At 35.7% G+C, this 19033-nt stretch overlaps 1 protein-coding gene across 1 annotated transcript in view; it reads left to right on the top strand.

Annotated features, from left to right (window-relative positions):
- LOC144978366 (uncharacterized) overlaps nucleotides 1-19033 on the top strand; it is a 36592-nt gene that overhangs the window by 14025 nt on the left and 3534 nt on the right. Inside the window, exons 5-12 of the mRNA XM_078924303.1 lie at nucleotides 2272-2530; nucleotides 8341-8537; nucleotides 10197-10428; nucleotides 12163-12662; nucleotides 13141-13323; nucleotides 14212-14292; nucleotides 16504-16678; nucleotides 17079-17210. Of these exons, the coding sequence (XP_078780429.1) occupies nucleotides 2272-2530; nucleotides 8341-8537; nucleotides 10197-10428; nucleotides 12163-12662; nucleotides 13141-13323; nucleotides 14212-14292; nucleotides 16504-16678; nucleotides 17079-17210 (1759 nt within the window). The remainder of the gene's footprint in view (nucleotides 1-2271; nucleotides 2531-8340; nucleotides 8538-10196; nucleotides 10429-12162; nucleotides 12663-13140; nucleotides 13324-14211; nucleotides 14293-16503; nucleotides 16679-17078; nucleotides 17211-19033) is intronic.

Here is a 19033-nt window from a genome sequence, read left to right as displayed (position 1 = left end):
TGTGTTCAGTCTACAGCATCCCATTCTTTTAGGAAATATTATTTTGAAAGAACATTAACCAAATTTTCACAAAGTCAGGGTACATTGGGGATTTGGCAGGTGACATGAAACTGTTAGATATTGATTGGATGACAATTTTACTCATTTGATTGGACTAAGAGGTCATATTATGGAGTGGTCTCATTCCTAAATCAGACCATACTCGCATTGAATTCTTTATGTGAGATAATATGATTAAAGGGAAAAAGTACCTGTATAAAAATTATGGATTTAACCATTTGAGAGTGCACAGTTTCAGTAAATGTGTACCGAAATTGAAAGGATTGGAAACCTGATGACTTTGAGTTTACCTGAATTTTGGGAAGGAGCATCTATTTCAGTATTGAATTGGATTGAAATGATGTTGATAATATTGACTTCCCATTGCAATAAATTGGTCTTGTTTTGGGATGTGTGTTAGTTATGGTGTTTTTTGGGTTTGTTTTTTTTAGTAATTACTCATACTTTATAATAGACACCCCACCCCGTATATTAAAGCCAGACTGACAGACTATTTTGCAAATAACATTTCTGGTATAGTAACAGACCTGTAAACTATTCAAGTTTAATCGGTTTATCCATTTAAAATAAACAACGGTTTAAAAAAATATTTTTTGTTTGTTTTATTTTTAAATTTGGTTGCCAAAATGGGAAGATTTTGATTTTGTCCCCTAAATCTTGATTTTTAAAAGATGAAAGTTTTATGAACATGTTATATTTGTAAGAAGTGGATATATGTGATTGTGTTTTGGGTTGAGACCTGTTTTTTCTTGATATTTGGATTAAAAAAACAAAAGTAAACTAGAGTTAGAAGGTTATTTTGTTTATTGTCTGTCTCAGTCATGTAGAAGAATATCCATTGAGTATCAGGCATGTAGTGACTACAAAGTCACATGAGTCAAGGAATGTGAAATGGCAGGTTTTTACACTCGTGTGTTGATAATGAATCTTATGTATGCACCAGTGATGATACTTTTCCGCGGATCCGCGGAAATCCTCGGTTTTCTTTCTTTTCCTCGGTTTTCCTCCTCAGATCCTCGATTAAAATTAAATTAAAACAGCCTATAAGCTTCATATAAAGTAGCAATCCAAACAGGTTGGGCCCCCACCTAGAAAGAGGCCCAAAACACACTAGTACTCTTCAAGTACTCAAAAGAAGTCATCCTGCCTACTTTCCTGTGGTGCAAGAATGTTCTAGGTGAGTTTTCCGTTTTTCCGAGACTTTTCCTCCTTTTTGACTTTTTGTGAGTATCATCACTGATGCACTGAGTTATTTAATGGATAGAATGGGATTGAGGTGATGGTTACCTTTAGTAAAATCATTAAGGCGTACATATTTTTTATCAAAACTCTCTCAGTTTAGAATAGATAAAACCCTCTGCACATTATTTTATAGAGCAGTCATCGAAAGTGTTTTGTCATTTTGTATAACAGCTTGGGGAGGCAATTGCTTAGCAGTGGAAAGGAACAAAATAAATTCAAATATTAAAAAATCCATTAAACGCTATATAAATGATGTTGACGATGTAGATCTTTTACACGAGAAATTTTGTATAAATAAAATAACTAAAATATTAAATGACCAGTATCATCCACTAAGACCATCAATTATTATGTCAGAAAGAAGTGGTCGCCCTTTCTCTATTTCAACGAAAACAGAGAGACACCGAAAATCTTTTCTGCCGTCCAGTATTAGGCTTTATAACAACAAGCAATAATCATTTTATATAATTATTTCTCATTTTTACTTTTAAAAAATATAAATATTAATTTATTAATTTATTTGTTTTGCAATCTTTTCAATTTTCAATTTATAGTGACAGTTTTAACTATTTTACAGTGTTTGAAATTATTCATATTATAAAGCGCAGCTCTGGTTATAGAGCTGCTCTTTTTTTATATATATACATCCTATTTCCATTGTATTTTTATCTTATGTGTAAATTATAACACGTCTGTACAAAAAATTTCCTTTTTGGGATGCAATAAAGTATTATTATTATTATTATTATTATTATTATTATTATTATTAACTTATTAAAAATAATCTCTTTTTACTTGAGCTTTTAAGGGGTCCCTGTATTTGGATTCTGGTTTTCACTGCTATTAAAGTTTTCTAAGCCAGATTTAGACTTGTGTGAGTTACATTTCTTGTGCCATGGATATTAACTTTTTTTTTTTGCATTAAAAAAAACCCCAATAACCCAGTTTTTATTCTATATTTATTTTAAGACGCTGACTCAAGACAATCTAGACCAGTTAGATGCTCTATATCAGGTCATTTCTCCAACACGAAATGTCACGCAGGAGAAGGGAAAGTATGACCCAAACAAACCTTATGTCACAGCCAGTGAGCACTTAGTCAAATACTTGGATGGAGAGGACAGTGATGTGGTCGGAACGACCTACAAGAACCTGAAGAAGCTGGTGTCACAAATTAACAAATGTGGTTACTTTAAACGTCTACAAAGGATACAGCATACGGAAGCAGGTAATGCTATCATAGTGGATGCTTATTGCCTGGCTGAAACTAATGAATTGGTCTTTTTCTTCTTCTTCTTCTTCTAGGTTCCATGCCTGGTCCAGGCTTCGGATACTCCATTCCTCCCTGTCTCTTGCTTTTTCAAACAGCTCTTGGATTGTTAGGTTGGTGAAGCCCTTCAGTTGGTCTATGAGTGTTTTTCTTTGTCTCCCCCGGGCGCGTTTACCAGGTATTTTTCCACAACTTGCCAGGTATTCATTCTTATCTTTCCTTACTATGTGTCCGAAAAAGGATAGTTGTCGATCCACTATTAAGGGCATTAGTTTCCTTTGTTGGTATGTTTGTTTTAGCACTTCTTCGTTCGTTTTGTGTGCAGTATACGATATTCTCTGCATCCTTCTCAAGCACCACATTTCAAAAGCTTCAATGTTCTTTTGTGTTTCTGCATTTGTAGTCCAGCTTTCGCATCCGTATAACAAGATTGGCCACACGTAGCACTTCAAGACTCGGAATCTAATCCCGAACGACATCTGTTTGTTTTTCAAAATGTTTCCCAGGTCCATGAAGGCCTGTTTGGCTTGAGTTATTCTTGCTCGTATGTCTCGGTTACATCTTCCATCTGTTGTCACTATTGAACCTAGGTATTTAAAACTTTCTACGTTGGTAAGTTGCTCGCCGTGAATCGTTATATTGCAGGTGTTGTTGTTTTCGGGGTTTTTCTGTATTACCATGCATTCCGTTTTGGTGATATTCACTTCCATTCCCTTGGCTTCACTATCTACTACCACTTTGTCAACAATCTTTTGAAGTTGGATTTCTGATGTTGCAATGAGTACCGTATCGTCTGCGTATCTTATATTATTTATGTTGTGACCTCCTACTTTTATTCCCTCCATATTATTTATGCCCCTCATGATTGTTTCTTGGTATAGATTAAACAGATCTGGTGAGGCAACACACCCTTGACGGACTCCTTTCTTAATAGGAATGGAATTTCCTGTAGAGTTTCCGATTTTGATAGATGCCTGCTGGGTGTAGTATAATGTTTGCATGAGTCTGAGGTCTTTCTCATCAGCGCCAATGGAGTGCAGTTGTTTTAGTATTTCTTCGTGGCGTACTCTATCAAAAGCTTTTTTGTAGTCGACAAAACAGAGGTATAGTGGGGTCTGAACCTGTATAGCTCTTTCACTTAAAACACGGAGGAGGTATATTGCGTTCCTTGTCCCTCTGTCAGGTTGGAATCCATATTGTTCTTCTGCGATTTCGGGGTTAATCTTATTCCTTAGCCTGTTGATAATTATACGCAACAGTATTTTGTTGATGTGGCTTATTAAACTTATAGTTCTAAAATTTTCGCATCTGACTGCACCTGCTTTCTTTGGTATTGCTATGAAAATAGAGTTACAGAGATCTTCTGGAATTTTCCCAGTATTGTATATATTGTTGAATAATATGTGAAGTTCATCAATTGCTAGATCTCCTAGGCTTTTTAATACCTCTACAGATATTTCATCAGGCCCTGTTGCTTTACCATCCCTCATTCGTTCCATGGCATGTTCAATTTCACTTTTGGTGATGTTTGGTCCGCTTAATGGTTCTTTGAATTTCAGTGGTGGTTCATTTCTATTTGGATCATTGTACAGTTCGCCTATGTATTCTACCCATCGGCTTTCTATATGTTGTTCTTCAAATAGCAGTTCCCCTTGTTTGTTTTGGATACAACTTCCTGCTGCTTTGCTTTTCCTTTTTCCTGATAGTTCTTTTATTCTTTGGTGAGCTTGTTGGGGGTTGGGTTTGTATTCTCTTTCGATTTCGCAGCATTTCCAGTCTAGATAGTTCTCGTGTGCCTCGATGCATTTGGATTTAATGTGGTTGTTCAATGTTTGGTATTCTGCAGACCCTCTGTTGCATTTTCGACAAATGGATGATGCCAAGTCTGCAAAGATAGATCATCATCAAGCCCTACTGCAACCTCCTCGTGGTGTCGAACGGTAACAGGTCAAGCTGGCCAACTGCAGAGGGCGACAAGAATAGGCAATGGCAAACCATTCTTGTAACTTTGCCGAGTTAACTGCATGAATAAGTCCAAAAAGTTAAACGGTGACAGCGTAAAGGGGAGCATGTTTTCACGGAAGACTGCTGCCTCGCTCGGTTGGGAGCGTGATGTTCGTCAGGTCACACCGAACCGTCAGCCAATTACTAGGCGAAATAAATTTAACAAATGTGACAAAACCAAAATTGGGACATGGAATGTCAGGACCTGTGCCCAAAAAGGAAAACTAAACAACATTCTAAAAGAAATGAAACGGCTCCAAATAAATATTCTTGGCCTGGCAGAGATGAGATGGAAAGAGCAGGGAACCATGTCAAAACAAGAAAACAACACGACATATAAGATCATATGGAGTGGTGGAACCTCTTTCCAAAAAGGAGTAGGGATGATCTTAGACCAAAAATCAACCAAATTTTACAAAGGGCACGTAGCAATCTCAGACAGAGTTTTGCTGGTTAAGCTAAGAGGACCTGTAGTTGACACCAATATTATTCAAGTTTATGCACCAACAGAAGAGGCGACAGATGCAGATATGACAGAGTTTTACCATTCACTAGACAAAGCAAAACGAATGTGTAAATCACAAGAAGTCCTTATGGTAATGGGGGACCTAAATGCTAAGATTGGCAGAGGCAGAGATGGTGACATAATCGGACCACATGGACTCGGAGACAGAAATGAACGAGGAAACATCTGGGCAGATTGGTGTAGAACAAATAAATTAATGATTTCAAACACCTGGTTTCAACAACACCCAAGAAGAACCTGGACATGGCAATCACCAGGGGACAGAGCAAGGAACCAGATAGACTTTATAGCAGTATCATCAAGATTCAGAAATGGCATATTAAATTGCAAAACCTATCCAGGCGCCGATGTAGACAGTGACCATGTCCCAGTTGTTTGTACAGTAAGGATAAAGTTTAAAGCTATTCAGAGAACAGCTGGTAGAATAAAGAGGGATTACAGGTTATGCAAAGACAATGGCATACAAACAAAAATGAGAGAAGAATTTGAAAATGCACTCATGATACAAAGCCAAAGTGAACCTGATAACGAAAAATGTGAAAAACAATTTGATATATTCCAAAAGTGTGTCAAAGCAACTGCAGAAAAGCATTTACCAATAGCTCAAATAAACAGCAAAAAGGAATGGATGACAAATGAAATTGGTCTTTTTACAGTTGTTATACTTGGTTGTTTAGGTTGGTTGGTCTTAGGCACAAATTGATCTGCTGAAAAACATGACATTTTACTGAGATTTACCCTAGCTTCATTGCTGTGAGATTTAAACATTTCGTTTAAAGCATGGGTAAATAAGGAATCAATTATTGACATAAAATGCATTTAGTTTGTTGAGCTACTGTAAATTTAAAAAAAAAGACGAAATAAAAAATTTATAGAATTCTTAACTTAGACCTGTAAATTCTCAGTCAATTAACTGAAATCAGTCAATTTGTCAAATTCAAATATTTAAAAAAGGAAAGAAAGAAATAAAAAAAGAAAGAATTCACAAATCGTAGTCGAATGACCGTAAAATAATTAGGAGTGTTCCACAGCGCTACGCTTAGCTCATGGGGACCGTTTATATTAACGATGTATATATTGCCAAGACAAAGCGACGCTTTTTATAAAAGGCGTGTCTGAACACTTCCCTGGGTATTTTCACACATCCTTCGTTAAATTATTTTTTCACTTTCCAATCCGTCGTGATCCCAACTGTAGCCAATTTTAACTGAGCCACCGAGCGATAAATTTCACTGTTTCATCTAAGCCAAAATTGACCACATTTACCCTTCGAGTCTCAAAACTATGATAAAGTAAATTGCGAATGCCGCAAGTCCGTTATGTAGACATCTTCAAATCGAAAGGTAGGATAGATTGCTACAAGCACATTTTGATTGCCTCACGTTGTAAACAAACTGGTTGACCGTTTCTTCACTGATTGAGTACCTGATCATAAGGAACAATGGTAAGTAGCCTAATTAATTCCCGTGCAAATCAGGACGTTTTCTGGCATTGTTTTGCTCAAGCCCAAGCGAGCTTGCTGTTTTGTGGAGATTTACCTTCATTTCGATTCTTTGAATTTTTCCGCTACGCCTGCCGAAGTTTCTTCTTGATAATTCACTTCTACTTAATAATTCAGTGTGTTGGCCTGAAGTCATATTTATTTAAGTTTTTTTTTTCTCTGTCATTTACTGATTGAAAATCAAGTTTGCTCATTGCTACATTATTCTAATGTTCTCACAATGGCTGAGCTGTTCGTGGATCGCAATTCAGACTTGTCGAGCATCGATAAAGATGTGAGTCCCGTGAGGAATAAATTCAATTGGTCATGGCTAGAAGTTAAAGATGATAATGGTGATTATTTTTCTATGTCAAAAAAATTCCAGAGGCAGGAATATGACTTTGATGAAGTCATCTTTACCTATATGAATGACATGCTTATTTAGCGTTCCTTCTACATCAAATTATGGCAGTCATACTTCCAGTAAGAAATAACACCCACTATTTTGATATATTGTATTTATCACTCTCCTCTCCAATGATGCCCTTATTTTTAAAAAAAATAATTGAATCTTCAGTTTGTCGAAGAGTTTCAGTCAATTTTTATAGAGCTCATTTACAGGTCTATTAACTTATTCTATGTCATTTTGTATGAACAGATCAATAATTTTCAAATTGTTAAAGACCACTTGATACAATTCATCTAGAAATGTCCTTACCTCTACATAAGCTATTATTTAATAATTAACCAACATCTTTGTAGCCTATCCTGCTTCTTTGGTTTGTGATTGTATTTTTGACAGGGGATTTTTTTTTTTCTGTAAATCTTCTGCCTGTTTGTTCTTGGTTATTTATAATTTAGCTTATGATATCTTTAGGTTATGATTTTGATTTACATTTGTACTATTTTTGTTAGATTGCTTGTTTTTTTGTTTCAGCGGTCTCTCATATAACCTCAATTGTGTTGGAAGAGACCTAAAGCAACAAACAAAAAAAACAAAAAACATCTTTGTACATGCTAATGGGTCCTTAGTCATTGCCATTTGTCTCCACTCAAATGAAACAGTATTTTCATACATTATAACAGCTTATCCACTCATTCATCTTTCCCCTCTTTTACTTTAGTTTCCTTTAATTACCATAACAGTCTTTATTATTTATCAGGGATGCCCTTTTTTCTGGCTACATTGGGAAGACTGGCTTTTTAAAAATATTCCTGCTGATCTTGGTCAGTATTGGTGAATTGTTTTGTATTTTTTAAAGATGAAAGTACAGGTTGTTTAAAGGCAACGGTTAAAGGGAAGCTAGATGGATATGTATCCTTTTCTATGATTTAAGGGTGATAGCATTTGATGAAGAGAAGCTTTGGACGAGATATTTTCATATATTCTCTTTACGAGGAAAATTTTCAGGCAATTTATATTTTAGCAAAGGGCGTCCCTGATTTATAATTGGTTGAATTTTGAGTGGCATTGATTTAAAAATGAATGCAATTCCCATTTTTCACATGGTTTATCCCAAATTGATGTGTTTGGACCTGTATTTCCAACTGTCTGGATTCAGCATATTGTATTGCAATAACTTTTTAGACATTGTTTTTGTTGTTGGTTGAGGGAAGGTGTTGAGCCTTAAATGTTCTTTATATTAAGTTTGTTTGTTTTTTGTTTTTTTTAAAATAAAAATCTTTTTAGCTTTCATTCAATGCATTCAATGTATGTATAGTATGACTCCTAATATGACACCACTGTTAATTGTTTAGAAAAATCAGGGGACCAAACGAAAGAGGGAGAGGAAGGAAAGCGCAGCAAAAAGCAGAGACAGAGGATGAAAAGGAAGGAGACTGAATCAGAAGACAAAGAGCAACAACAAGATTCGGATCAATCGTCTGAAAAAAACATGGATGCCAGTGATAATAGCAAAATTGCTCAACAGCCTGCAGAGGAACATAAAGTACAGGTATGTATAAATACTTACAAAATGAAAGAGTGGGGGGGGGGGGGGCGTAGAATTTACAGCTTTCGAGAGGCTTTTTCACTTGAAGGAATTTGTCATTTAAATTTAAAATTGGATGGATGGATGTCTGAGTGAGGATGAATGGAAATCTGTATGACAATGGATTGAAATCTATACGAGGATTCATGGATGTCTGTGTGAGGATGAATGGAAATCTATATGGGGATGTATGGATGTCTGTGTGAGGAGGGATGGATGGATGGAAATCTTTGTAAGGATGGATGGATATGATATCTGTTGAGGATTGATGGATATCTGTCTCAGGACGGCTATTTTGCCTCTTTTTAAAATTTTTTTAGCTGATATCAGTGATGATAATCTTTCATGGAATTATGGGTTTTGGGATTTTCAGTGAAAATTTCCGCTGATTTTACCATGTCAAAATTTTCCTCTGAAAGCTCAGGTCATGGATCCATGGAAAGATCACCATCATGTCTTGTGTCATATTTTGACACCTGTTCTCAGTTGCATGAATTTCGGCGACACTCCCATTTCATACCCATTTTGTAATTGTTACAGAAGTGTAAGGACAATTACGGACTTAAGGAAATAGAAGAAAAATTACTAATACAAATGGTCGCAACGTTAAATTAAAAAATAATTTAAAAATTTTCATTATTTACTGCATGCTACAATAAAAAATCTCAATGCTAGGGAAAGACAATGGTGTGATAGCTTTTTGTAAGGAAAAGTACCCCAATATAATTTTATCAGGCTGTCCTCTATATAACATGGTAAGTTTATTTTAAAAGGGTGTATCTATCATTATTTTTGTTTCCTTTAGTCTTACTGAAATTTGATCATTAATTACTGATGAATTTTGTATTTCTTACTGAATTTGAAATTTTCAGGTATGCCATTTCTATGACACTACTAGACCAGTGGTGGTCTTGGATGAGTTGATGGTCGAAAGTTGGGGGGGGGGGGGGGTTGGAGCAATTAGATCCTGATTGTTTTACAGTTTTCGAGTTAAAAGTTAAAATATAGGTGTAGGTTTGTTTTTTGTTTTTAAAAAAAGATCATAGCAGCTTCCTTCAAATTAACTGGAGATCAGTTCATAAATTATTCTCTCTCTCTCTCTCTCTCTCTCTCTCTCTCTCTCTCTCTCTCTCTCTCTCTCTCTCTCTCTCTCTCTCTCTCTCTCTCTCTCTCTCTCTCCCTCTCTCTCTCTCTCTCCCTCTCCTCCTCCTCCTCCCTCCCTTATCCATGGATCTCTATCAACTCTCCTCTCCTCATGTTATGTTTATTTTTTATAGAAGCCATCTGGTTATATCGAGATAATATAATTGTTATATCTCTAATGATAGAATGAGTTTGCACAGTAATTGTAATATATTATTACATATCAGGCAACTAAGATATTTTCTGTTATATTTGGTTTGAATTTGACAGATGGACCGGTATACTTTCGTCCTTTTTGACAAATTTCCATTGTCATCACTGATTTGTGGTTTTCTTTTTTTTTTGACTTGAATTTTATGAGATTGCATACAGATAAGTTATGGACAGTTTTCATTATCTGAATATTTTATGTCCAATTTATACTTTGTATTATTGGAGTCTTGCTATTGAATGCCTTTTATTTTAATTCCCTTCATTCAGCCATTGAACACATTGGAACAGGATGCCTTTTTTGCTCCAAGCAGTAGTCCCTACCAGCAGCCATCATCGTCGTCGGACAATGTTACCACCTCTTTTACATCCCAGTCAGCCATGCCATTGTCTGATATGAACAATACGACCTCCACCAATTCACAACCTGACATCCAATCCTTCACACACAACAGGCCGTTCCAATTTATCCAAACATCATACGTGATGCCCGACACCACTTGTAAGTCACACCAACCACTGTCACCATGTCAAAATGATCAGATCCATACCTACCTACTTTTACATATCATTCTTAATTTGAATTGCGGAAATTTGATGACAATTACAGGCTTATGGAAATGGAGTATAACAGATTTTGATTTCACAGCAATGTTGTCGGGGTGTTAGAGAAAATAATTTTTTCTCAAGTTATTGCAATTTGAAAGAGGAAAAAAAAATTCTCTTAGAATATCCTTTAAGTTATAAAGGCTACCGCTCAGTTTCACGCTCATGATAGTTAAGTAAATTGCGCACTCTTAACAGTGACTGTCAACAGCAAAGATTATTTTACATATAACAGTTTTTTGGTTTAGTTTAATACGATAATCCTCCCATAGTGGGCAGGGAGGTACTTACTGTGTCTTCTATCCCCCTCTATCTGTTTTCCAACATGCTTTCTGTCGTTGTCTTGGAATGAGATTACTTGGTTTTGTCCTGGCCCTGGCCGGAGTCCTGGCTGGGAGGGAAACAGTCAAATGCATAGTTATTGTTTTGGGAGATGATATTTTTTTCCTTGTAAATCATCTCTCTGTGTTATGTATTATTATATTTGTTATTTTTGTTTTGTGTATAATGTAAGTATTTGAGTGTATTCCTCTTTGTTGGATTTTGTGCTTGTGCCTGGATGAGACTTATAGAAGATCTCAAACTAAGTACATTGGTGGTATGCTCTTGGAATCTACATCTGATCCCTATTTGTTCCCAGTTCCCCCCTTGTCTTACTTTCTCTTGGGTGCTTTTTAATTCTAGAACTTTTTACTATCCCATTTTCTCCCTTTTTACTGGCGCTGATATAACCTAAATGTGTTGCAAGCGCTGTAAAACCCTTAAAAACAAAACAAAACATAATAAGATAAAATTTTAAAAAATAAAAAATAAAATTCCCATAATATTACTGAAATTTTACCTTTGTTTACTGTTGCATTTTATATTGGTTACAGATTTTAAAATTTTCAAGTAGGCAGATGTGTGTTATGTGTGCCAGCACGAGCGTGTCTTTGATTTGAGGGTGTCCTGTCAAGGCTAAATCGATCCATTAAATGCTTTGCTCTGAGACTGCTTGGGCCTGTGTCTTCTATTTCTATTTACCCCCTTTTTAGTCTCTAATCAACCTGCAAATTTTTACACATTTTATACTGTATCATTTGAATACTTTTGGATGTACATTGTGGCAATTACCACATAACTGTCGTATATGAAGAAATAGGTAAGAAAATGATAGATTTTTGATGAATTTTGTCTTTTGAAAAGTCTGTCATATACACAGGTGGCACTTTTTATTCACCAAATCTGATTATTTACTCAAATTAAACAAAACTACCTATATAGCCTCTTTTTTATTGGCACACTGTGTTAACAGATTTCTTTAAATCTTTGAGTGTGTGAGATAAGCAAAGTAAACTTGTTTTTTAATACGCTTTGTTCTCTTGGCTTGGCCAGTCATACTGCCCTAATACGGTTTTAGGGGTGGATGTGTTTGTATATCCTCCAACTGTATTAACTTTGTTTATTATATCATATGACCAACTTTGTTCAGACTTTAGACATGACTGGCAGACTATTTGTCAATATTGAAATGATAACTTATTCTTTTTTCCTGGTATCTTTACCCTTTTTGTGACCTTGGACTGGAAATTACTTTTTGTCATAGACCATGCATCTCATATTGACTAGTATTTTCTCTTCCTGTCTTTAGCTCCCTCTGTGTTTGACCCAGCTGTCATTGTTGCTCAGCCTGCTGGTGCCTATGGCTTACAGTTTATGTCGCCTCTCTACGATACTCCTGGTCTTGCTTCTTCAAGCTCTCCTGCAGTGCAGCAGCAGCAGCAACAACAAACACAACCACCACAACAGCCATCCCAGCAGCAACAACATCAACACCACCACCACCACCATCATCATCAGTCACAACCAGCCCAGCAGCATCAGCATCAAAATGCATCATCACCAGGATTAGCAGTTTTATCTTCTCAACAACAACAAACTCCAACTGCCATTGGCCATTCAGCACCAGCCGTGAATACAATGGGCATGCCTGTTGACTTGTCCCAGGGCCCTATAGATCTTTCTCAATCATCTGCTGTTAAACAACAACAGCAGCAGCAACATCATCAGCAACCACCACCACCTCAACAACAGCCAACACCACCATCACAACAACAACAGGATTTTAATGTACAGTCCAGCTTCCCTCAAGTAAGTGATATTGTCTGGTATTTATCAGTGCTAATGGTTTTCTTTGATTTGGAGTCAGAGGGGGAATTTCCTCCTTTTCAAACTCTTTGGCGATTTTCGCAATATAATTTTAATTTATATAAGATATTTCAGTGTAACAACGATAAAACGAGTACAAAAAATTACTTTCAGGCATTTTGACCAAAAGTTAATTTTAAATCTCTTGATTAGAAGGCATTTTAAAGAATCGTTTAAACGAAAGGACAATTCGTTAAAAATTTTACATTAAATAAGTTATATCTCTACTGTTAAGAATAGATGTACACTAGAAGTAATAATATGATATTGAAACTGTGTGAGCTTGACAGATTGCCATTATCATCACTCATTTATTTAAAAAAATTTAAACCAAATTCGTAAATGGAATAACTTTGTGTGGCTAGTGAGCAATTTCCAAAATTGTAGATATATAACATCAATTCACTTTTCCTCTTTTCAGACAGAAAATTTGTTCCCGACTCCGCCTGTGAGTCACCCAAACGATATCAGCTCCACCAAATTACCCACTGGTAGTCAGTCCGACTCTAGGGGAGCAAGTAGCAGCACATCTCTGAGAGATGATGCCATTTCATCCATCAACTATGAGATTCCACCCTCCATTCCTATGCCTCCATCCCAGCAGGTAGGTAAAAGATTGCTTCCTGGACACTTGGGAATATCCGATCTAATCCATACTTTTGCAGCTTCACTACTAATAAAAGACGCAACATGTGTGGTGTGTGATCGTACTAGGTTATGGCTCTGTATCACAATAATTATGTCCTCCTGTGTCAGAAATGTTTTCTTATCGACAAGTAAATTTCTCATTACTGTTGTAATTTTTCAAGGTGTCGGGGAGGGAATTCCTTATCCTAGTTGTACTTGGAAAAAAGGATTCATCCAAGATGGCCCAACCAGCTTTTTTCTTTCTTTTCAACTTAACCAATCAGAAAGCTATTGTTTTGAATGGTTTGGAAATGGGGAAAATAGTATATATTGTTGCCTGTCTTGTCTACCTTTGGAACAGTTCTTGAGCTGTCTTGATACATGCTGCTACCATTGCTTACAAGCAGTGATATTTTCTATTTTATCAGAATACTATGAGTTAATTACAGATAAAAGAATAAGCTTATTTTGGTGCGTAGTAAAAATATTTGGTGCTTTTTCTTATCAAACACTTAGATTGATCATATAAGCTGCACAAATACATATGTCAAATAATGGTCAGTAGTCACATTGTGTACTATTTTCTTTTATCATTAACCCCCACCCCTTTTTATTTTTTTTTTCATATCATTTTCATTTATTTATTCATAAGATTCTCGCTTTTAGCATTAACCCCCACCCCTTTTTATTTTTTTTTCATATCATTTTCATTTATTTATTCATAAGATTCTCGCATTCAAAAGTCAACTTATGGACGGGGGGTGGGGAAGGGTGTCCTTTAGTATGGTATGACTATCTGGATGAGAGAAATTTATCAATTTAAAAAAAGTTACTGAACAGAATTGAATGATTTTCTTTTTCTCAGGAACCAGGTCAGATGGAACCTCAAGAAAAGAAATCTCCAATGAATGCCAATGCTCCAGTATTCCAGTCTATGTATGCCCAGGTATTACCACTGTTTATTTTATTTTATTTTATTTTTCAAGCAGAACCTTTAAGAAAGTGTTTTGTAATTGTGATACAGTTTAAGATTTAAGTATGATTTTCATTTTAAGCCATACTTTTAGATGATATCAAAATCTTAAAGAAAAGGAAAACATTAGAAAGTTAAAAGAGTTTTTTTTTTTTTTTGGTGGGGGGGGGGGGGGGGAGTATGTAGAGAATAATAGTATCAATGACTATCCCGCACAAATCTTTGGGCCTCTTTTTCGCTCACAGTTAGAAAAGAGGTCATTTTAGATTATGTCAAGCGACAAAACTCGTACGATTACCAGAAGACCGTTAAAAATAGATTTTTACTCTTTGGAGTACAATATTTCTAAAACTACAGGCACATTTCTTCTATTTATATTTCAAATTTCATTGGATTATGATAAGTACTTTTCCCGTATTCTCACAAAACATCAACCCAATTTGCATTTCAATGAGTGAAATTATGGAGACGGCCATTTTGCTCCCCCATCGCGCGACACGAAAGTGACTGAGCGAGGCAAGGCTGCCAGATGGCCAGATGTTAACCTGACCAAATTCGACTTCAAAAGTGGCTAAATAGAAACTCATATGGCTTTCACTATTAAGACTGGCCCACTTAAAATGAACTAAATTTTAACAAGCAGAAAATTGAATAAACTAGGATATAATAAGAGAAGCAAAATTATATATTTGGCCACACACGTGGCCATCTGGCAACCTTGTTCGCGATGACTGACGACACAAATCCTCACTCGCTTTTTAAAAATTAAGGCATTGTTTCATTGTTATGTCATAGGGATAGTAGATTAACACTCTCTTTCTCTCTCTCTCTCTCTCTCTCTCTCTCTCTCTCTCTCTCTCTCTCTCTCTCTCTCTCTCTCTCTCTCTCTCTCTCTCTCTCTCTATCAAATAAATACTAGAAATAATATAAGCCATGGTCTCACAGGACTGATTGATAATAATTTAGCAGGCATTTTTCGTGTCGTTTGTATGGGTTGTAGACACAAAATTACACTTCGGAAAAGTTCCAAATGATCAATATTATGTATATTTAAAAACAAAATTATAGTTGACCCTAGCCATACAGCTCTAAAATTATACAAGTTAGAACTCTTCTGATGTCTTCATCATATTTTCTGATAATTTTGCCATAAAATTGCCAAGTTTTAATATCTTATTCCACATATTAAACGAGATACGGCCACAAACCAGAATAAAACGCAGAAAAAGCGTCCCATATTTTCCGTATTTTTTTCTCTTTGTGAGTCATCCTAATAAATGACACATTTGAAACTGCATAACTTTGTTATATATTAATGGATTTTCAACATTCAAAAAGATTTTTACTCAGTGGAGATAGGGCTTTGATTTAAGAGTAGTATGTCCTACAAAAATAGAAAACAAAAATTTTCATAGTCATTGCTAATAATAGTCTCAACCTTGCCGAAATATTGAGTAGAATCTGATAAAAATGTCAACCAAAATAGGACACACAATAAAACACATCAGTGCCTTAAGCATTGTAGTTGTTGGTGACTTTTACATCATATTAAGTGACTGACACAGTCAGGCGGAGCATAATTGTCAATGTTTTGTATCCAAATAAAAAATGCACTTAACCCACATTATCCCCTTGATTCTGGTGCAGGTAAGTCTAATGTCACAGAATTTCTTGATTCGTCCCAGAAATTTGAAAAATTATCCCAGAATATTGAAGTTTACTTTTTGTCCTTTTGAAAAAAAATTGACCACTTTTTACCACCTCTGGAATTAATAATTCTCATTATGAAGTATATAGTTATCACTTTCATTACCTGCTTACCACTCTTCCTCAAACTCCCACACCAAGCTCATTGTTCGTTCCTCGCCTTTTTTTTTAAATCTGGGAGCATGGATACTCATGTGTTCTTTAAGTCATGCAAAACTGAGTCTTGTGGTATCAGTGATATCTGGTGGCATTGCCCAATGAATTGTACCTGAAATTTGAGGTTTTGTTCTTAAATGGTCCTGAAATTGGAAATTTTCATTCAAAAAGGGTGCTAAAAAAGTGACTTGTATTGTGTGAAATGGAAATGGAAATAATTTTGGTTGTACTGTGTATAATTAAATGGTTGTGAAGACATTCATTATGGTGTTAAACATGAAGTGTGCATTTAGTTGTTTTTTGTTTGTTTCCTCCGAACAGGGTGGGCCACACCACCAGCAAGTCAACATGCCACACCAACCCCCATCAGTAACATCGGGTGTTACCTCGGACATCCAAGCACCCCAGACTCAGTCAGATTACATGAGCAATCACACATTTGGAGGACCGTCTGGTGACTTTGTCGGTGCCAGTGATTTCCAGTCAGGATATCAAGGTTAGTTTCTCTGAATTTTGGAAGCGATATTGTCAAAATTGTTGAATAGGAAAGAGTATTTAACTGTTGCACTTGACCCTTCATGACCTTTGGTGAGTGAAATAATCTGGAAATATAAATACAACCTGGAGGATGAACAAGGGCTGGGCATTGCTACTTGTTGCCTTAAAATTAAGTGGACATGGTTTGTAGAAAGATATTTACATTGTGACCCAAATTTATTTTATTTTGAATTATTAAAAATTGGCAATGGACTGCTTAGGGCATCTCATCTGAACTCTTAATTATGATCAAATTTAGGGAATCATCTCTTCTTCTTTGGTAATTTTATGTATAAAAGTTTTAAAATTATATTTTTCAGTTTATGATTTTTTCTGTATTCCCTCATTTGTCAACACAGGGAGTAATGGCTTTGCTAATGGAAACTATGGCAGAGGAGGTGTAGGTGGAAATCGTGGTGGTTACCGGGGACCAAGAGGTGGAAGTTCTGGATCTGGTAGTCAAGGCAATAATATGAACAGTCGGAATGGAGGTGGGTACTGGTAAACTTATGTCTTTGAGTCCAAAACTGGCCTTCCAACCATGATTGTCTAGTAGAAATCACCAATATAAAACCCAGATCATAATCATCCATTTTAGGCTCATATCCTCATCCAATCTCTTGTGTCTGACATACAATATCTTTATTTCAGTTGATGATAGAAACTGAAATTATGGCAGGCGTCTTAAAAACCCATAAGTAAAGTAGTCCTTCAGAGCCGAAAGGCTCTTGGAGCTGGAATTGATCTGAGTTTCTATATAGTGAACTAAATCGTAATTGTTTGTTTTCCTTTGGATCGACACTAGTCTATTACAAAGTACTTTCAGGGATGTAAATCTTTCAGAATTATTAGGATTTCCTATTTTTCACACATTTTCTTAATACCTCAATACCAACAACTTTTGTGATAAGACATACTGCTGTACATATAGTATAGAGAATTTGTAGTGTGTATCAATTTTCAATGTACTGAAACACTTAATTAACACGACTGTTGTGTCAGTTGTGATTATACGTGTATTTAATCATTCAACTTATTTCCACGACAGCTTCCGAATTTTAATTCGGAAGTACTAAGGATTGATAGCGTTCGAATTTCCGAATTTTCCTAATTTTAATTCGGAACTAGATTCACGTCTGTTTTGTAAACAAGGAGGGTTATTTTTAGTTTACCGGAAGCAAAACATGGGCTGTAGAATCGAAAGTAAAAGATGGTGGATACATATCGAGTATTGATGTCTGAGCTCTGAAGTTGTTGTTGCACTTTCTTCCTAAGGTTCAATTGGAATTTATTTCTGTTTCTGTAAGTAATTCCTGTGTGGTGCAATCCATTTCAGTCATAATGAGTCTGAAGGTACATTTCCCTTAGCCTTGGTCTTTGTGAGAAATGTCTATAGGGTCTCATTTCTCTGATTGTGAGACTGCCACGAACTTTTGACTGTGATTACTGTGATGGGGAAAAAAATTCAAATTTGTTTGTTCTCATTGAAAGCTACACCAATAAAGTAAAGGGCTTTTAAACACGATTCTAAACTAGCAAAGCAGTATTGTTATTGTAATGTACTTGTACTCTAATTGTCTTTGTTATTAGCAGAAGGGTTTGAGTTTGGGACCTGAGTAAGTGATAAATATCGGGAAGTGACCATTTTTTCAATTTCAAAATTGGCCTTAGTAATAATATGGCTGTTGAAATTTGAGTAAGAGTTTTTATTATTGTCAGATTCATTTAGTCATTGGGGGTAATATTTTGACCTGAATTTAATTTTAATTTTAAAAAATTAGGTGTTGGATTACGTGCAGTGAAAATAAGTTAAGAATTGCAAAATTCTGATTTTTTTCATTATCCCAAACTAATTTAACCCTGCTTAATCCATAGAGATAAGGATAAGATTTACTAAATGGGCGCCGATTTAAGCATGAACAACACCAAATAATGGTATTTTTTTCTGACAAAAAGGAGACATAAATCATTAAAATCCATCCATAAACAAAATAATCTGGATTTTAGTCTGAGACCTATCACTCAAAAGTCCTAAAAATCATGTCACAATCACAAGGCCATTTATCACCTCATTCCTGGAGTGTCACTTGGAGTTTATCTAAGTAGATACCTACTGAGACGGTTGATGTAGAGACTATTGAAATGAGCTCGCAGAATTTCAGAATTTTTTTCAAGTTTGCATTTACATCCCTGTACTTTCTGTCAGATCTACCTCCCATAGTGGGTAGGGGGGGCACTTACTGTGTCTTCTATCCCTCTATAGCTGTTTTCCAATTTCCCTTCTGTCTTGGTCTTGGAATGAGATTACTTGGTT

This window comes from Berghia stephanieae, chromosome 8 (assembly GCF_034508935.2).
Source record: "Berghia stephanieae isolate SIO BIC M18660-M18661 chromosome 8, UCSD_Bste_1.3, whole genome shotgun sequence".
NCBI lineage: Eukaryota > Metazoa > Mollusca > Gastropoda > Nudibranchia > Aeolidiidae > Berghia > Berghia stephanieae.
The sequence above is the reverse complement of the archived record's forward strand: the minus strand, read 5'-3'. Positions and strand labels throughout refer to the sequence as shown.